This window comes from Kryptolebias marmoratus, linkage group LG22 (assembly GCF_001649575.2).
Source record: "Kryptolebias marmoratus isolate JLee-2015 linkage group LG22, ASM164957v2, whole genome shotgun sequence".
Lineage (NCBI taxonomy): Eukaryota > Metazoa > Chordata > Actinopteri > Cyprinodontiformes > Rivulidae > Kryptolebias > Kryptolebias marmoratus.
This window is the reverse complement of record NC_051451.1, coordinates 8,150,901-8,168,011: the sequence shown is the minus strand read 5'-3', so window position 1 is coordinate 8,168,011 and position 17,111 is coordinate 8,150,901. Positions and strand designations below refer to the sequence as shown.

General features: G+C 39.4%; 1 protein-coding gene across 3 annotated transcripts in view; it reads left to right on the top strand.

Moving 5' to 3' along the window:
- Positions 1-17,111, top strand: part of slc30a6 (solute carrier family 30 member 6) — a 72,789-nt gene that overhangs the window by 50,831 nt on the left and 4,847 nt on the right. For 2 of the 3 annotated variants that reach the window (XM_017434275.3, XM_037973445.1), the window contains 7 exons: positions 2,651-2,686; positions 4,693-4,787; positions 7,033-7,081; positions 15,367-15,486; positions 15,746-15,848; positions 15,925-15,972; positions 16,204-16,272. In XM_017434275.3, coding sequence (XP_017289764.1) covers positions 2,651-2,686; positions 4,693-4,787; positions 7,033-7,081; positions 15,367-15,486; positions 15,746-15,848; positions 15,925-15,972; positions 16,204-16,272 — 520 coding nt within the window. The remainder of the gene's footprint in view (positions 1-2,650; positions 2,687-4,692; positions 4,788-7,032; positions 7,082-15,366; positions 15,487-15,745; positions 15,849-15,924; positions 15,973-16,203; positions 16,273-17,111) is intronic. The other variant, XM_037973444.1, reaches the window with a different exon arrangement.

Sequence of the window (17,111 nt, the reverse complement as noted above, 5' to 3'; positions counted from 1 at the left end):
AAAAAAATTCCCTTCTCACCCTCTGCGGGTGGTCTTTGTTTCATCCTCTGAGCTCGGGTCCTCTACCAGAGGCCTGGGAGCTTGAGGGTTCTGCGCAGTATCTTGGCTGTGCCTAGAACTGCACATTTCTGGACTGAGATGTCTGATGTCTGGATGGATATATGTATATATATATATATATATATATATATATATATATATATATATATATATATATATATATATAATTTTTTTTACACAAATATTTATTTAATTTTATTTAAATTTTATTTAATTTTTTATTTTATTTAAATTTTAAATAATAAAAACAAAATTTTATCATATTTAAACCAAAGAGCACTGGTTGGCTAACCGACTTAAAGAAAAGTGTCTGAAAGCAAGTGCGTGTTTTAAAACGAGTTTACAACTGTGTGTATGTGTGTGTGAACTTCTGAACTCCAGAGGTCATAGGAACACCACTGCCTCTGAGTGTCAGTGTTACATACTCACACTCACCTCCCGGCGTCAGGTTTGGGGTTGTCTTGAGGTCAGTTCTCAGGGAAGGGAGGGGAAGATGTGCAGAATAACACACACTCTACACTACACACACATACACAGGTGAAGCAGTTGATGTGTTGCCTGCTAACACTTTGATATGCAGAATAAATGTGTGTGTGTTTATTTCTGTGTGAATTCTTTTTATAATTACAAAACATTGGTCTCTGATGGACCTAAAGCCAGTATCTCACTGGTCTGTGACTGTTGGAGACTGGTTGGCAAACAGTATTTGCAACAGAGCCTCCAAAATATCTTGAAATGTTCATGTGGGTTTTCAGTTTCTTCAAGTAGGTTGCAGAGGCTTGCAGTCTTGCTGCTTGAATTTTGAACATGTTGAAAAAATTATTGAAACAAATTTTCTCTGAAATTAGTTGGAAAGTTGTGGCGAGCACCTCGAACCCATTTCAAGCTATTCTCAATTTAGTTTCCATAACTCTAGAGAGCTGGAGCTTTATTTTGACACCTGCACAGAAGCTCTCCTTTTGACAGAAAACATCTGAGGCTACAGCTCTGAATGTCTCAAGGTGAATACTAATTATGAAAAAACTATACAAATCTGAAAATCTTTCACATTTCAAAAGTGTACTCCAGTAGAATAAATCTTAAAATTGGAGTAGCTGTCAAGGTGGGTACAACGTCAGTGGAGGTGGGCAAAAAGATGTATGAATTTTAAAAATTGGCTGTGTAAAATACAAACACTCAAAATTCAATGAGACTGCAGCTGATTTTTTTTTTTTTCCCTTTTCTTTCTTTTTGAGTCACCAACTAGCCTTTCTAAAATCACAACCCAGTTAGACTACCTACCGGCTTTTGGTGCTGGAATTGTTTTAGTGCTTGTTTGGAATGTTCACTACCTCACAAGAACTGGTTTTATTATTTCTTTACATAAACATGTTTCTACAAATCACTCACTTGGCTAACATTGTACCTCTGTGGTGACACTCAGTTTGTAAATCTTACTTTTAGTCACACTCCCCTCCCAAATATGGTGTTCTATGGTGTTCCCCTGGCTTCAGTCCTGGGGCACTTCTTTTTTATAGTTTACCTGCTTCCCCTAGTTTTCTATTTAGGAAGCATAAAATTCCATTTCACTGTTATATGCTGATAACATCCTAATGTAACTCTCTTCTAAGCCCACCACTGTACTTCCCTTATCTTTCGTATCTGACTATTTAGGAGAGATTAAGAAAACTTCTCCAAAATCTATCATACTAAAAAAAAGGTCCTCTTGTCCAACATCATCTCATTTGTCTGAAGATTTTCCAGAGTCCAACTCTGCCCCCACGTTAGAAGTCTTGGTGTCATTCTCAAAACATATTATTTTGAGAAATCATAATTGAGATGGTCTTCATCAGCCTTTTTGTCTTCTTGCTATTCTTCATCTTTCTTGGTCCTATTTGTTTTAGTCATCTTTATTGTTTTATTTTCTTTTGTCTTCTTTATCTTTATTGATCTTTTCTTTGTGGTTGTCTTTTTCATGTCTGTTTTCATGTTCATCATTTTCCTTTTTTGTCATTATTTTCTTTCATTTCTTCATGTTCTTTTTTTTTGTTGTCGTTGCCATTTCCATTATCTTTTTTTCTTCTTCTTTGATTTCTTTTTGCTTGTAATGTTTGTTTGGTGTGATGACCGAACTGAAACTGAGCGTAAAAACAGCCAAATTTCAAAGAAAAACTTTGAAAGACCTGCAGAAAGTCTGGAGAACTTTCTGAGAGGGTCTGATCCATGGCTCATTTCAACTTTAAAAACAAACGAGTGATGGATCAGGAGTTTGAACATTATTGTAGGTGTTACCAGGTGTTTCTGATGTATGCTGATGGCAGCAGACAGGTCCTGTTGCTTCGTCTGATCTTCATGTTTCTCATGATCTACACTTGATGCTGGCTCAGATGAAGGACGTGTTTGTGCCACTTTGCTTTCCTCATATGTATAAACGGATTTCCTGTTTTCTCTCTCCGTTTGTTCGCTCCTTGTCTCCTCTCGTTCATTTCACATGTCTCCATCACCCCCTTTTTCCCTTCCCCCTTCCCGCATCATACAGACAAACACACACAGGATCAGCTCCGTCCCACCCGGCCGCTGTTGTTTACTCTGTTTGTTTCTGTTTTGTTAGTGTGGAGCGCTTCATGGAGCAGCCTGAGGTCCACACGTAAGTATTATCCCTCTACACACACACACACGGATTCCCACATCATGTTGTAAAATAAACAAACATGATATCCTCCTGTGTGTCTCTGAGGGGAACACACACTCACACACACACACAGAGCCAGCTGTTGTGAGAACAGAACATCCCAAACAACTGGGTCAGACAGGCCAACAAACAGAGTTACAGATTTAGAGGACTGACATGTTCACTGTTCATTTTTCCTCTCTGACAGGGTGTATATTTGTCCACACCAGCAGAGTTATTTAAACACACGCCTGAGGCGAGAGCTGCACTTCTAACGCCACCGACTGAATGGAAACTTGTCTTAATTTGTATTTTTTTTTTAAGGATCTGATTTACTTGACAGTTTTACTGAAACACAGATTTCCCTTTCAGATGTCCTCCTCTGGTAACTCCAGTATAAAACAGATTCAGGATGAGATATAAACTCATTTAAACCCAATAGCCTCGTGTCTTTTCTCTTCTTGTCTGAATGGACATGATTGGCTACTAAACAGGAGTGGGGGTGGAGCAACACCTCCATTTCCTCTTTTTTATCTGATCTTTGAGGGAGGAGCTGGGATTATTTGGAACAGTTTTCACTCTTAAATGTATTCGTATTTGTCGTGTCTTTGTGATGAGTCTTCAGGACATAATTCATTCAGTTTTGGGGACTTCTAAGGTCAGAGGAAATGTTAGTGTTTTGCTGTGCTTATTGGGCTCAATTTATCCCTGTTAAACCCAGAAGGTTTCCTGAATTTTTGTGGACATGTTCAATGACAGTTTAGATTTTTTGAACTGGGGACATGTGGGGGAGTTTTGAACAAGTAATTTTTCTAACTAGGGAGTTGGCCAAACAAAGTGGGGCCAAGGTCGAAGTGCTTTGCTTCCATTCAAAAAGAAGTCGCCAAATTTTCTTGTTATTTCAAACGGATTATTGTAATCCAAACATGTATCAAAATCATTATCTGTACAAGTCTTTGAGGATCTAAGATGTTCACAGGATCTACAGTTGGACAACAAATGTGTGAGAAAGTCAAACTGATTAAATACAAAGTTCCTCAAAGAAAGATGGGAAAGGATTTGCAGTTTTCTCCACCTTCAGAGCATTATGAAACCATTCAAGGAATCTGGAGGGCTTTTAGAAGCAAACCTAATCTGGACAGCTGTGAACTTCTTTCCCTCAGATAGCACGGCATCAAGAACTGTCATTCATGTTAAGCATGATGTTAACCTTTCCAGAGGTGGTGCTGACTTCTCTGAGCTGAATCTGGGATGAACTATCACACAGTGCAAACAAGAATTGTGCTCAAACGGATTAGTATTCTAAAACCTGGTGGAAGAAATTAACCAAAACGAAAACCACAATAGTCTGCTTGCTCCTCTTCCATCAGCAACAAGTCCAAAAGCCTGGTTCTGTGATGGTATGGGCTTGGATCAGTGTTCTTGGTAAAGCAAAAAAAGCTCCATCTCCAAATACTCAATCATCTGAACCAAAAAGAAATGTTCTGAAGAAACGGTTAATGGTCAGATGAAACAAAAATAAATTTAAGTCATAATCTCTGAGAACACTGTTCTCAGTATTAAGCATGGTGGTGGTATCATCATAAAGAAAACAAGTCCAAAAGCTCAGGTCTGTGATGGTCTGTGTTTGGATCAGTGTTAATGATGGCAGCCTTAATGCAGAAAAGTCCGGCATACATTTTACAGTCACATCTACTTCTTTCAAGACCACCTCTTTTCCAGGGTTAGCTTCATGCATTTTTCACCAAGACAATGTAAAATCATATTTTGCTCACAGTCCAAAGGCATGGTTGAGGAAAAAGAGTGGTTGGTTTTTGGACTGGCCTGCCTGCGGTCCTGTCCAGAACCTGTCACCAGTACAAAATGAAACCAAAAATGGAATGAAAACAACCCTGCACTGTTGGATACCTTAGGGTGTGTTTGGATGAAGAATGGGACAAAATTCTAAATCCTGGCTAAAACTCTCCTTCTTTTCTCCACAGTGGCCGGCTGTTGGTCGGGACCTACGTTGCTCTCTTCTTTAATCTTTTGACTTTGCTGTCAGTCAGGAACAAACCGTTCGCCTACGTCTCTGAAGGTACCGTCTACCCTGCAGAAATCATTTCTTTATTTCTGGGTTTAAACCTTTCTTTTTCTAGTTGTACAACACCTCATACATGAAGCGAATGTTGGTCAGAGTACATATTAAGGTTACCAATGCACCATTTTTACTGTTTTCTCATCATTCTTCTGTTTGATTTACTGCTCATCCCGCAGCTTTGGAAAAACCCATACAAAAACATCAGAACATGTGGTGCGATCAGGAATTGTGTACTGTGACATTTGGTAGCCGTACATCGTACGGTCGTAGATGAAATTCACAAAACGCAACAAAAAAAGTCTCCGTAGACGACAATAGGATTTTCGTGAAATGAGTGAGAAAACCTAGCCCTTTTTGGAGCTTTATAGCTCAGACATACTTCACAGCAGAAACATCATTCAAAGTTTAAATGGGTCCCAGGAAGTTGGACCTTATAAGATTGAACTGGTGTTTTGATGATTTTAGGTTTTTACACAATCACAGTTTTAACTTTTGTAATTTCTGGAGATTTTATCATAGAATGTTCATCTTAGTGCTCTGATGTCACACTGTAACATTTGAGCTGCATACATGTTCCAAATATTTAGCAAACAAACCTCTTATTTCCACAATTTTTACATTTCTGGTACAATTTAAGCTTCCAAATGTAGGCATTTTTTTCTACTCTCACCGAGTGAGTCTCTCCACGCTATACAACTTGAGGTTTTCTCTTAAACCCTCTAGATTGCTGAATGCACACACCCAAGCTTTCATTGACTTTCATTTAATCTGGCCTCCAAAGAGTCTTTTTAACTTTTCATATCCCCGACATAAAACACTGTAGGAACATAAATAACACGTGTGACGATGAGTCACCTGCGTCTCATGGTTCAAGACTTTTTAAAAATTTTTTATACGATTTATAGTTTTCACAATCACTACATTCCTTTTAGTCTTTCTGCCTGCCTTTTGGCTGCTGGGTGATACCTCTCCCATTTCTGCTCCCTAAAAAGATGAGAATCACCAGATTCGGGATCAGTGGCATCTACATTACCCAGCAGACTTTTCTTTCTTAGATTTTTTTTTTTCCTATCATATCTGCTTCCAGAGAACCTGTATAATTTCAAACTTCTCATCTCTAATTAGAACTTTTATGTTCAAGAAAATTAAGTAAGAGGGTCATCAAAATTCAGTATAAATTGTTACAAAGGTATGTCCCAAATTACTGATTGGCTTCAGTAAAGAAAGTTGATGGATGCTGGAATTTCAGGCAGTAAACACCCTTCAGAATTTCTTCAGAAATTTTATTCTTTTCTTCTTCCTTTTTCTTCCTCATCTCCTCTTTTTACTTTTTAGTTTTGTCCTCTTCCTCTCCTTTTCTGTTTCTTCGTCTCCTTTTTTCCCCCCTCTTCTCTCCAGCTGACTCATTGTTAGTTCACTGATGCGTGAGGTCAGTGTGTTTCAGCTGTCTGTTGTTGCTTTCAGAGCAGTCTCAACATCACTTAACATCTGACATTTTGGAAAGGGAGGGTGTTCAGACTATAAACACACACACACACACACACACACACACACACACACACACACACCATCAGGGACTATAAAAGTGCATTATGCAACATGTTCCCGACAGCAGTAATGCAGTGTTCTGGGGGGGCTGTGCAGCATAGCGACACTCTGAAATGTCCTCTTTAAACACTCAAATCATAAATAAGTCACTCCGTTAAAATGTTTGTTTAGACTGACTCAGCCTTGCTGGCAAAACAAACAAACAAACAAACAAAGCACACACACTTGTTCACAGATAGACGCACTGAGCTGAAGCGGTATGGGATGTGATGAGCCCTTGACCCGACACCGAGCCTTCAGGCTGCGCCGCGTTGTTGAACATTAAACATGGGACAGCGCACCCGAGCGAGAGTGCTCATCTTTGTTTAAAGATATTTTTACCCCTCATCATGAGGGAGATGCAGCCCGGTCTGCGAATAAAACTAAAATAAATCTGGACAAAAGTAGTCGATACATGGGAAGTGAGGTTGTTTCAAACAATGCTGGAATCTGAAGCAGTGAGCTGCGTGTTGATTGGAATGGTGGGAAAGTTACAGCGCTATAACACAAACATACAGTATGCAGTGTCACATTTCTGTGGCATTTTTTTCTGACATGACATCTTTTTATGATATGATTGGAGTTTTATTGACTTTGTTGTGTTTAACTGCTTGGACTGATATCTTTGACATCCAGTGCACCTGTTTCTTCACAGCGGCCAGCAGCAGTTGGCTTCAGGAGCACGTGGCCGACCTGACTCGAAGGTAAGAACATCAACACGACCTCTTCCCTTCTCCTCAGCCGACCTGTCTTTCTGTTCTTGTTCCTTCTGTCTCTGCCCCCACTTCATCAGCAGATCTCAGTTTTCAGGAGGATCTGTTTACACTGACTCGACACTCAAACGCACCGTCGTGGTAAAACTACCCTTCCTGTGTCTTACTCTGCATCTGTATGCCCAGGTGTGTTGGTATGCGGGCACAAATGGGCCTCTTCAGAGGTCAAAGGTCATTCTCAGTCTGCATAGACGACACATGTCCTCAGGGTTAAAGGAGGCAGGACAAATTGATCAAACTACTCAGAAATAGCTAGAAAATAATTTAGTTTTTTCCCAATGATTACAGTAAAGCAAGGAAACAAACTCACTTCAGAAACCAAAGGGCTACAAAGTGAACTGGCAAGTGAATGTCTGTTCATATGATGCGTAACCGAAGATGTTTTCATCCACTCATGGGCATGAATGTCATAATAATTTCAGTCTTTTAATGATTACTTTTAACTGTTTTTTTCCAGGGTGGAATGATTATATAGCATACAACTTTACTGATTTTTACAAACAAGAATTAGGAACACAACATTGAATATATTGTGAATTTTCTCTGATCCACACAGGATCCAAATTATACATACATGGTCAAATATATACAGACCCCCTATCAATGTTCAGTTAAACTCTCTTATCAAGTTGCACCTTGGCCACAGGCTTTTTGTTCTCATCAACAAGCTTCTGACACATTTCTGGCTGATATTTGATTCCTCGTCTTGTCAGAATTGGTAGAGTTTTTTTTTAACGTGGTTGGTTTCCTGGCACTGGCCCGGCTTTTAATTATAGCCCCCAAATTTTTTAATTTGTTTGAAGTCGAGGTTTTGGAAAGGCCGTTCCTGATACTTAATGTTAGCCTGCTTTGCCCAATCAGAAACCTGTTTCGTTGTATGTTTGGAATCACTGACCTGCTGGAAAACCCAATTGTTTTGAAAAAGCAGTGAAGTTGTATGTTGCGTAATTATCGCACCAAGAAAAAAGAACGGTTCAAATAAATCATTAAAAGCCCAAAGTTCATATGACATTAAGGCTCATGATGAGTGGATGGAAACTTCTGGGCACAACTGTACAAAACGTGCAATGAGACTGTTTACACCATATTTTCACGAACATCTACAATGTTTGACATTTATTAAGTTTAATAAAAACATCTCAGAGTTAATTAAAGCCAAATGTTCTGGAGTTCTTTACTTGTAACTTCAGTCTGCCCCAGTAACCTTATTGTCCAAATCAGGCTGCAGCTCATTTCTGATCGCTGTGATGAATTTTACATCCCGCTGTTCGTTCCCACATCTGAAGTTGGTGATGTTGTGCGTACACACACACACACAGTAAAGCAGCTTAGTCGGCGCAAGTTACTCGAGGCGACAGCCCGCAGAGTTGTGCAACAGCACTGAGCAGTGATTGGCTGAGAGGACAGAAGTGAACAGGACGTCCCAGCCTAGTTTCAACTCTTTAACTGTGTGTAGAAGACAGTGTGTTTCTCCGTATGAACATTTTGAGTGCGTGTGTGTGTGTGTTTGCAAACGGAAAGGCTTTTCTCTATATCAGTGTGTTACTGCACTCAGCTTGTCCTTATTTAACCCAAACTGAGTCTGGGGGCCAACTGGGTTACATAAAGCCTGCTGCTGTGTTGCCCTCACCAGCCAGAAGCCTGAAATCTCTCTGCGTGTACATGTGCACATGCGTGTGAAAGTTGCCACTGGGAAGGGCAGAGATTTAAAAAGGAAACAAATGTTTTATGTGAAAACAACAACAACACAAAATGAGCATTAGATTTGGCATAGTTAAGAAATCCTGGTCCTTCTTGTCAAACCACTTTTACTTCCACAAACTATTTTTTATGTGGTTCTGAAGACAATCGAACAAAAATTTGCTTGTTCTTAATTTCAAAAATCTGTTTTGATGCATCATTCACACCTTTTGCAACAACACTTGAAATTTAACTCAGGTTTCTCCTATTTCTCTTAATTTCTGCTGAGTTGCTTCTACATCTTGATTGCAGTCTACCTGTGGTAAATGAAATTGATTGGACATGATTAGGAAATGCACATACCCCTCTACTGAAGGCCTCATAGCTTACAATGAAAATTGGAGCAAAAAAACCAAACCACGGGACTAAAGGAACTGCTAACACCATCCCAACAACGAAGCATGGTGGCGGCAGCATCATGCAGTGGAGTTCTGCAGAGCTCAGAGACACGATTCTTACAAAGTGCAAATTTGAGGAACACTACGAAAACATTTCCACTGCACCTAAGGTTTCCAGGAGCCCAGTGGCCTCCAATATTCTCAGATGGAAGATGTTTGGTACAACCAGGGCTCCTCCAGGAGCTGGTCACCTGGCCTCACTGAGCATTTTGGCTCAACGTAAACTTCTCTTCTAGGTGAAACACCTGAAATCCCGTTTGAAGGACTCTGACTGAGAGGAACAAGTTTCTCTGGTCTGATCAAACAGTTCCATATGTCATGTCTTGAAGAAACCAGGGACCAGTCATCAACTGCTCAACACCATCCCCATGGTGAAGTATGGTGGTGACAGCATCATGGTATAGGTTTTTTTTTTTTTTTTAACAGCCAGGACTGGGAGACTAGTCTGTGTTACATCTGCAATTAAAACCTGTTCCACAGAGCTCGGGACCTCAGACTGAGGCCAAAAGTTCACCTTCCAATATGACAGCGACCCACAGCACACAGTGAAGACTGCACAGGAGTGGGTTAGAGACAACTCTGTGGCTGTCCTGGAGTGACCCAGCCAGAGTCCCGACGTAAACCCTATCAAATATCTCTGGAGAGACTGCAGCAGAGACTATATTAGCTGCCCATTTTATCAGAAACAATGAAGCACTTTTATTCAAATTTATTTGCAATTTTTCAAAACCAAAAATCCAACAAAGATTAATGAATAATATTAATCATCATCAGTGGCTCAGCAGCAGTTTCATTCATGTCCTGGCCTCAGTGTGGAGCCAGAGAACTGGATTATAACATGTTTGTTGTGTGTTAATCTCCAGCTCTCTGTTAGCAGTGAGTTTGCATCAACACACACACACCCACACACACATACTGTAATGTCAAATTATTTCAAAGCATCAGTGGGGATTAAAGGATTGCTGAGGTAGGCAGGTTCATCCTTGATTCTCTTTTTCTTGCTTTCCAAAATATTACAAATCTTTTTTTTTTCTAGACTTTTTATTAATTACAGTAATTTTACGTTTCCTAATAAGTGCTGTGTTTCAGGAAAGGGTTTGTTTTTATTTAGAGTGGAAAAGAAATACAATATTTTAGATGTGAAGAGCTGTCTCAACCTGCATCGGGTCAGATCATTTGAAATGATGTGCCACCCTTGAATAGTATTGTTCTGCATGTTAGGGTTTTCCAAACGTTTAAATGTTCACTTGGTTTGTAATGCAACAGATTGTTCAATTTTAAAATATTCAGTAAAATTGTTTAGGTGGTATGATGTGTTAAGATTCTGCAGAAAGAGAAATAAACCTTCATAAATCTGTTGAGGGGAAATCCATCAGCTCAGATGTTGTGACTTACAGCTCAGTTTTTGAACTCTTTCTGCCCAACTCAGTGGGCTTTGATTTGAACACAAAGCGTCCTGATGTGAATCACAACATGCGCTCACGTGACCCAGTAACATCATCACCAGTCCCAGCAGTGCTTCCATTATTCAGAGCCGAAGAGGTTGCTTCAACATCAGCTCTTTCTTGAATATAACTATGATTACATTTTATGTAATGAACATAAGTTTTACTGTGATATAATGATCAAAAGTGATGTAAAGTTTTCTCATCTTCTATTATCCTTTAGTTTCTATCAAAGTCTTTGATTCACACCCATGAAAAAGGTTTGCAAAGAAAGAAAACTCATCAAAATGTGGAGCTTGAACAGGAATAGCGTGCCATGACATTGGTTGCAGCACATCAGGTGGTGTAGACAATTTAAACAGTTCAGTTTACATGACTGAACAAACACTTTGATGTCTTTAACTTGTTTTACACAATCAGAGTTTAAGTTTGATGCTTTTTGGAGATTTTACCGCCGTGTTTAACTTAGTGCGATGATGTCACACTAAACTTTGTAGGGTTTTTGCAAACAAACTCCTTTTATTCCCACAATCTTTACACTTCTTATACAGTTTAAATACATGAAAATATAGGCGTTTTTGTCTTCTATCATCCAGTGTGTCTCTCACCACTATAGAACTTGTGGTTTTCTCTCAAATCTCTTCAGAGAGTGCACATCTTAAAGACTTCCATTGCATCTGAGCTGTGATTTTTCTTTTCAAAACTAAAAGTGAGTCATATTTTCAACTCGTCGTATGTCCTACAAAATCACTGTAGGCCCATAAAGCTTAACATGTTTGGTGACCGGATGCTTCTGCCGCTCACTGTTCAGGAATTATTGCCACTGGAGTTAGTTTTCACTCAGCCTCTGTTTGTTTGAGGCCTAATTTCGACTCTGTGTTTCTGTCTGCCTGCCTTTTTAAGAGTGCTGTCAGAAAGCGACAGAAACAGGTGCGTGGTTACCATGATGGCCCTGATGAGCCACTGGCAGCAGCTTCAATATTTCTTTTGATCTTGGGTCTCTTTCCTCTTCTTATGCAGTCCATACATCAGACATCAGCATTTTGTCAGCGTAGATTATTACAAAAGGAAGTTCCAGATTACCATTGGGCTTTAAAGAAGAAAGTTGGTGTAGGTTAGAATTTCAGTAACATTTCTTGGGAAATGCTTCTGCTTTACCTCTCTTCCTGCCTCTTCCTCTTGAGTTTCTGTTGGACCCTCCTGCCTGGGGCGAACACGCCGCTCTCTGGATGTCTGACAATAATTATGTGTTAACATCCACACCATTGTTTTGTTTTTAAACATTATCTTATGACAAACACCTCATGGCACTGTGTTTGTGACAACGCTCAACGCCTTTCGACTGAGGACGCCCCACGGCGTTGGCTTTTGACACATAGAAAATTCAATCTGACACTCGGTGTGACTCTGATTCGCACACAGACGCTTTCATTGACCCATTAATCTGTTCCTGGAATGCTCCCTGTTTTGCCTCTGTTTGGGTTTTGGAAAGTCGGATGAATCTTTTAGGCCATGCACGTCGGTCTACAGTTCTGGCTTTCCCCTTCAACACCAGAAGAACCATTCCTGAGGAGATTTAACCTCTCTGGTCACTTCATTCACAGCTCCTGCAGCTCTTCCACAAATTCTGGGGTCAATAAGTTTCTAATGTTCAGTTTTTCTGTAACCTTAGTGAAGAAAGATGGGGTTATATTATTACTAAAATTGTGTCCAGAATAATTAAAACCTTTACTCACTTGATGTACAGCTTTGCATTAGGTTATTTAGCTGTTTCTGATTAATTAATTTCTGCACAAGGTATTGATTAAAAAAGTCACAGTACCTGAAGTTTTAACCACTTCCATTTGTTGTTAATTGATAAAATACAAAATAAAACATTAAAAATAGAAATTAGCTGCAGTTCATTGTGATAGTTGTTTTTCTAATTGATAATCAAATACTTCTTCAGTTCATTGAGGTTTACAGTCTTTTGTTTCTGTTCAGCTCTCTTTAGGTCCCATCACAGCATTTCAGTCAGGTTGAGGTCTGGAGTTTTGACTGGTCCTTTGCAGCACTTTGATTCTTTTCTTTTTGAGCCATTCTGTTGTAGATCAGCTGCTGTGTTTGGGATCATTGTTCTGTTGATCCAGTTCGGTCCAAGCTTCAGCTGTCAGACAGATGTTCCACATTTGACTCCAGAGTCATTTGGTCTACAGAGGAGTTCATGGTCGGCTCAATGACTGCAAGGTGTTCAGGTCCTGTGGCTGCAAAACAAGCCCAAACCATCAGCCTGTCACCACCGTGCTGACAGCTGGTTTGAGCTTAAAGGAGTTTCAGCTTAAATCAGTTTTTTTTCCCCTTCCTAACCCTAACCCTGGCATTTTGTTTTGGTCTTTGTTATAATTCAGAATGAACAAGCCCAGACCATGACAACCCCATTTAATTTCACTGATGGGAGAAGATTCATATACAAAAATACAGACTGCTTCTTTTTCCCAAGCTTCTCATGCATAGCAAAAAGTTGTTTTTGTTTCACTTGTTTTCTAAACATTTTTCAAGCTTGCTGCTTTCTTTTCTTTTTTTTTTTTTTTTTTACCAAGGCCCTCTTTATACATTATGACAACTGTGTGAAGGTATGACAAGCGAGGTTTTGGAAAACCTCTTTAAGTGTGATGCCAGACATAATGCTACTACACATTTAGTGCACACCAAATAGTGTTTTATTTTTCTTTCTTGCCATTTCTTGCATCACTGAGATGCTCTCCTGCACCTTCACCACTACCACATATACCAATGATTGCACCGCACCTTTGGCCCCACCTTGACATAACTTTCAGACCATATCAGGATGAGGGTCCATGCAAGAAGATGGCGCTATGCTAGCACAATGCTACTGCCATAGGCGTTACGTCTGTGCAAACGGTCCATGGTGCTATTGTTGGTTGATCACTTCTGAGGTGGCTTCATGTGTGTCTGACTCTGGATGTGTGGAGTCCAATGTCTATATAAACTGTTTGAGAAGCCTTTCCTATCTGATTAGTATTACTCACACCGCTGTATTCATCAATCCAAAAACAAACTTCTGCAAATACTTTATGAAGATCAGACATGTTCTTCAGCTACGACAGAGCATCCTCCTTCAAACCAACAGCTGATTCTAAAGTTTTAAGTATATATCCCTACTCAGTTTGGTCATATTGGACCAATTTCCTAAAAATAAGAATGACAAAGCGTTTATTCATACTTGTTAAATTTGGTTTTTCTTTGTTTTCTTTTTTGAAACATTTGTTTGAAGGCCATTTTGGGTAAAATTCCAAAATGTTTTTGGCATCTTTCGAACCATTTTTAGGATCTATTTGGTCTCATTTCATGTCAGAGGAGTTATTGATGTGCTTACTGAATCAATTAAACTAACAGCAGTCAAGTCCCTCTGATTAAATCGGCCTGGACATGTAGATCACGCTGCTGTCACAAAAACTGCCCTCGACACGTGATGCTACACGCGGTCTCACGACTTTGTGTGTCACACGCCATGTTGTCAGATCTCATTAAAACATCGTGTCCTGCTGAAGTGCCTTCCAACAAAACACCAAACCATTACCAGCTCCACAGGTGCTCCTCTGGAGGCGACTCGGGAGAAGGGATAAAAATAACGAACAGCCTCCCGAGACAGAAGGAGTTAAAAAGAAGACACTCTTACTGCCTCTCATTTATAATAAACAAACATTCACACAAGATGAGAATCATGTTCTCTGAAGGGTTTTGAGCATTTATTTTAATCCAGTTTGAAGAATGCACACAATCTAAACAGTCTAAAATAAAATTAAAGCTGCAACACACAGTTGTTCCTTCATTAAATAGCATGATATTTTATTTTATTTGTGTTTGTAAAACGTTTATAAACCAGAAACATATCTTCAATTCACTAGTGCATGAGGTAGTATGTGATGTTTTGTTCAGTTATGTTGTTTTTGTAGAAAAACTAAAACTATGACATCTTTGGCCCAAATAAACAACTTCCAAGTTTCTTATCACAAAAAAAGCACAAATGACTACAAGTTATAAATTACTCGCTAGACTGAATGTTGAAATAGACTTAGTCTTATTTAAGCTTTTGTCAGTCAATTATTGCATTGAGGAAAGAGGGGCTCAGAATAATATTGATTTGTCCCATTTTATTATCACAGAAATTGATTTATTGCCCAAATTATGTCCAATCTGCTGCGATTAGTGGTGATTTACCTCTTTCTAATTGTCAGTGTTGGCTCTTTAATTTTTCTAGTAAACGTAGACGTAGGATTTGTCTTCTTTCACCAAGTGTCTCTCACTGCTTTAGGACTTTAATCCTGCCAGAGTGCAGAGTTCACACTCCCAAGCTCTCATTGACTTCCATTGTATCCGAGCTGTGAATGTTCTATTCAAAACTTTAAGCTTAGGGTTTTATTTTTTTAACCTGTCAACATGAAGTCACTATTTTTCACTTTTGCAAGTTTGTGTCTTAGAGCATGATGTTTTCATGATTTGACTGAATATGTTTTCCTTTTTGAAAGCTGGAGCTCATTTGGAGTTGATTTAGTGAATAAAATGAAGGGCGATGATTTGTGCTGATCCTGTTTTCGTTTGCTTTTGTTGCGCTGTTTGCGTGTTTCTGCAGCTTGTGCGGCATCGTTCCAGGTCTCAGCAGTGTACTGCTACCTCGGATGAACCCATTTGTCCTGATTAACCTGGCAGGCGCTCTGTCCCTCAGCATCACCTACATGCTCATAGAGATCAAGTAAGGATTATTCTCTCTGTCCTAGAAATCCCCCAAACCCTCCCTGAAACTGGCACACTGAGTTCGGAGTTGCTGTGTTTTTGAGCCGGGGCTTTAAATGTTTGTGATCTTCATCTGCACTGATGTGAAAATGTTTCTTGAGACGATGCAGTGACAAAGGGATTTAAAAAAAAGAGAGAAATTAAATGACTTAAGGCATCTACAGCTTACCTTGATAGTTTCAGCTAAATTGGAATCATGAACCTGTGTTTGCGTTTAGTAACTACAACGCCGTGGACACAGCATCTGCCGTCGCCATCGCCCTCATGACCTTTGGCACCATGTACCCAATGAGCGTGTACAGCGGTAAAGTCCTGCTGCAGGTGAGAGGAACACCTCTGTTTCCCTTTGACCCACACTTAGCACTTGTGTGATTGTGGGTGTTTTTCTTGTGCGCAGACCACGCCATCCCACGTCATCGGTCAGCTCGACAAACTCCTCAGAGAGGTGAGGAGAAACAAAGATTCATCTAATGTTTAACTCATCAGGTTTCAGGTTAAAACACCATTGTTGTCCAAATTACGATTTTTAGGGTTATTGTAATATTGTAATATATAAAAATTTACAGCCACCTTTGTACATTTTTTATATGTTCCATCATTAAATTCTGGTTCATTACCAAAGCAGAATGATGTTTTTATTCATGCTGATTGATTATTCATCTTTGTGTCCAAACAGGTGTCGACTCTGGACGGCGTTCTGGAGGTTCGAAACGAGCACTTCTGGACTGTTGGTTTTGGATCTTTGGTACGTTCATAAACTAATTTTATGCTGCATTGCCCTTTAAACCTCAAGCTCAGCATCGGTAAGGTTGCAAACACACTAAAATTAAACCAGCGATTCTCAGAGTCCGGATTTTGGTCCAGATCCTAACCGGACCAAATCTAATCCATTGTTAGTTTTGTAAAATATAACATATTTAAGTTGTGTACAGCGATCTTTGCATGACAACGTTGAGATCAAGGACACATGACCCAACATTGATATGCTTCAGTTTCTTAAGTTGTGAATAATAGAAACATCTTTTGCACCAAGGTGTAGGAAGCTCATGATGGCAGACAGTGTCATTTCTCACAGTTATTCTGTACTTTATTTGTCGCAGGGCATTCGTATTTTTTACCTCGACCATTTTGACGTTAGTGCCTTGTTGCCTTAAAGTTCATTTAGTTCAGGTTGGGTGAAAACAAAGGTATTTTATTGTTGAGACATGAAAAATAATTAGATTAATTAGGTTTAGGTTAAGATTTTTTTTTATAAAACTAGAGTCCGCATTAAGATTTATTGTCTAAAGTTAGAGCTACTTAGGTTCACAAGCAAGCAATTGTAGGTAAAGTGACTTTTTTTTTTAAGTTATTTAATAAAATGGATATACTTAGTCCTAGATGTTTCAGACCTATCACCTTCTCTGCAAGTCAGATTTGGACCTTTGAATGTCAAGTTTGAGACCACCTGACTTCTGGTTTTCTCTCAAATCCCCCTCAGAGTTCAGAGGGTGTGCACACCCAAACTCTCACTGACTTCCACTGTATTTGATTTTAGACTTTTCTTTTTAAAAGTAGACATAGATTGTCTCTTTAACTTGTCAT